The sequence below is a fragment of the Eurypyga helias genome, unplaced genomic scaffold, assembly GCF_000690775.1.
Source record: "Eurypyga helias isolate BGI_N326 unplaced genomic scaffold, ASM69077v1 scaffold13209, whole genome shotgun sequence".
Lineage (NCBI taxonomy): Eukaryota > Metazoa > Chordata > Aves > Eurypygiformes > Eurypygidae > Eurypyga > Eurypyga helias.
Window position 1 is genome coordinate 1 of NW_010274052.1, and position 2,269 is coordinate 2,269.

The 2,269-nt window shown below is 40.3% G+C and overlaps 1 protein-coding gene across 1 annotated transcript in view; it reads right to left on the reverse strand.

Annotated features, from left to right (window-relative positions):
- Positions 1 to 917: 917 nt before the first annotated feature.
- Positions 918 to 2,269, reverse strand: part of LOC104515647 (coiled-coil domain-containing protein 170-like) — a gene marked incomplete at its 3' end in the record, with an annotated part of 20,737 nt that continues 19,385 nt past the window's right edge. The window contains exon 5 of the mRNA XM_010159702.1: positions 918 to 1,235. Coding sequence (XP_010158004.1) covers positions 918 to 1,235 — 318 coding nt within the window. The remainder of the gene's footprint in view (positions 1,236 to 2,269) is intronic.

Sequence of the window (2,269 nt, forward strand, 5' to 3'; positions counted from 1 at the left end):
CACGGCCGGCTCATGTCCAGCTTTAATCAAAATGCATAGGGGTATTTTCAAGAGCTAGTTCCAATCTTGGACATTTGCGAGCATAAATATCTATCACATCAGGATGAGATGCTAGAATCTTAAAATCTGGCAAGGACATAGTTGTTTTTCAGTGGTTCAGTGAAAACAACCTTTGATTTAGCGTGTGACTTTTAACTACATAATAGTCCTCGCTGACAAAATTAATATATGCCCATGAAAGCAAGTGAGAACCTTCAGTGCAGTGTCAGGCTACCGACATTGGTCAGACTGTGTTCTGCCTCACCTTCCTTCTGAGCTGTTCCTTCTCTGACTGTACATGCAAACACACCTTCACAAACGCTACCAGCCAAAACGCCTCAGGCCAGAGCATCAGAATACCCAGCTGCCCTCCTACGGTGCTTCTCCTGGATGGTGAACAGTTACTGTTTCAACAATGTTTTACTGTAAGTGCAAGTTTTGAGGGTTGGAGGGGAAAAGTTGCCTGTGCAACTCATCAATTATGTCTGCTTTAAGAAAGAGGTCAGTCTTTGAAGTCACTATTGTAGCAGCAAATCCATACTTGTTCACATGTTCCACTAAATCACTGCAACAACACAGCCACCCCTGATGTCTGCTAAGTGGCACGGAAACCAAATTTCAGTGTTTTAACTGAAAGACCACCCCATGACTTTTCTTGTTAACAGCATTTCTTATGAATTTCATTTCTGACCTCTTCCTACTTAATAAAACACAGATTCTTTTCACCTATTATTCCAAATAAATAGACAATAAAATTAAAGGTTTATGTAATTTCAAAACCTAAGCAGAAGGAACCAAAGCTGCAGATTAATAAAATGAAAAAGGATACAAAGACAATAAATACACACATTGGGCAAGTGCACTAGATGCTAACTTACTATTTCGTTACTCTCTTCACTGCAATTTATTTCTTGGATCCTCTCCAAAATGGCCTCCTGGGAAGGTTTAACTACTGCAGATCCACCGCTGAGTAGGGTGGCAATTTGCTCTTTAAAAGCCACTAAAGAGCTCTGAGCAGTCATGGCCTCTTCTCTGCTGCTCTTCAAGCTTCCATCCAGCTCACAGGAAGATTTCTTCAGATTTTGCAGTTCACACTTGGAGGCGTCCAAAGCTTTCTGGTTAGCAGTCAGTTTATCTTGGAGGTTTCTGATCTCTATCTCCAAACTCTGTCTCCCTAGTATAGCGCCGTCAAGATCCTAAAATATATAAAAGATTAAACCAGGCTTTTAAAAATTGTCATAACCCCTCCCCTCCACACACAAAGCAGGGAGTAACTCAGAAGCAGGTACTGCAGACAGAGAAACTAGGACCCATGTTGCTCATACGGTGTCAACATCAGGGCTTCATAGGAGAACTCCCCCTGAACCTGATGAAAGCCCAAAGCCTGCTGCAGTCACACTGAAGACTAACCTCTTGCAGTGGCCGTCAAGAAGCAATACATGAATAAAATTTTCAGGTAAACAAAAAACAACTTTTTATCGTAAAACTATTGCTACCTTATTTTTTCATTCAGATACTATGACTTAAAACAAACGGTGAATATGATGTAACACAAATAAAGCCGAAGTACTACACCTCAGAGGGGAAGGAGTAGAGTAGAATATTATATTCCAGTTGGAAGGGACCTACAATGATCAGCTAGTTCAACTGCCTGACCAAAAGAATACACATAAGATCTTCTAATATAGAGTTAAAAGAAGAATTAGAAATGATCTCTAAGATCAGCTTACCTGATGTGACAAAAATTGCTGAGATTATTTATACACAGAAATGGGGAGTGAGGGGCCAAGCAAAAAAAAAAGATGATGACATTACGACAGCATAAAAGAAGGTACAAATGCACAAATACCTATTTGACCTCACAGAAGAAATCCTTAGATTGTGAAACACTCAGAAAAAAAATTCAAAAATTGGATTATTCTGAGCTATGTCTTCTAAAGAAAGCAAAATCCCTATTACCATGAGGTCAAATTTGCCTAAGGAATAGAAGAAAGTCAATGAAGAGCTGTGTCCTTCCACGGAGCCTAAAACTGCCCCCACCTGCTGCTCAGCTGGGCTGTCAATGTGCAAAAACATGACTGGGGAAGGACTAGTGGGATGGCGGTTCTATCCAGTATCCAAAAAAAAAAAAAAACCCATCAGTCCCTTGACATTTCAGAAGTAATACACTCAAAGACAAATGTTGTCTTTGATAGGGAGACAATGTCCCGTAGGATAAGGATACCTGCTG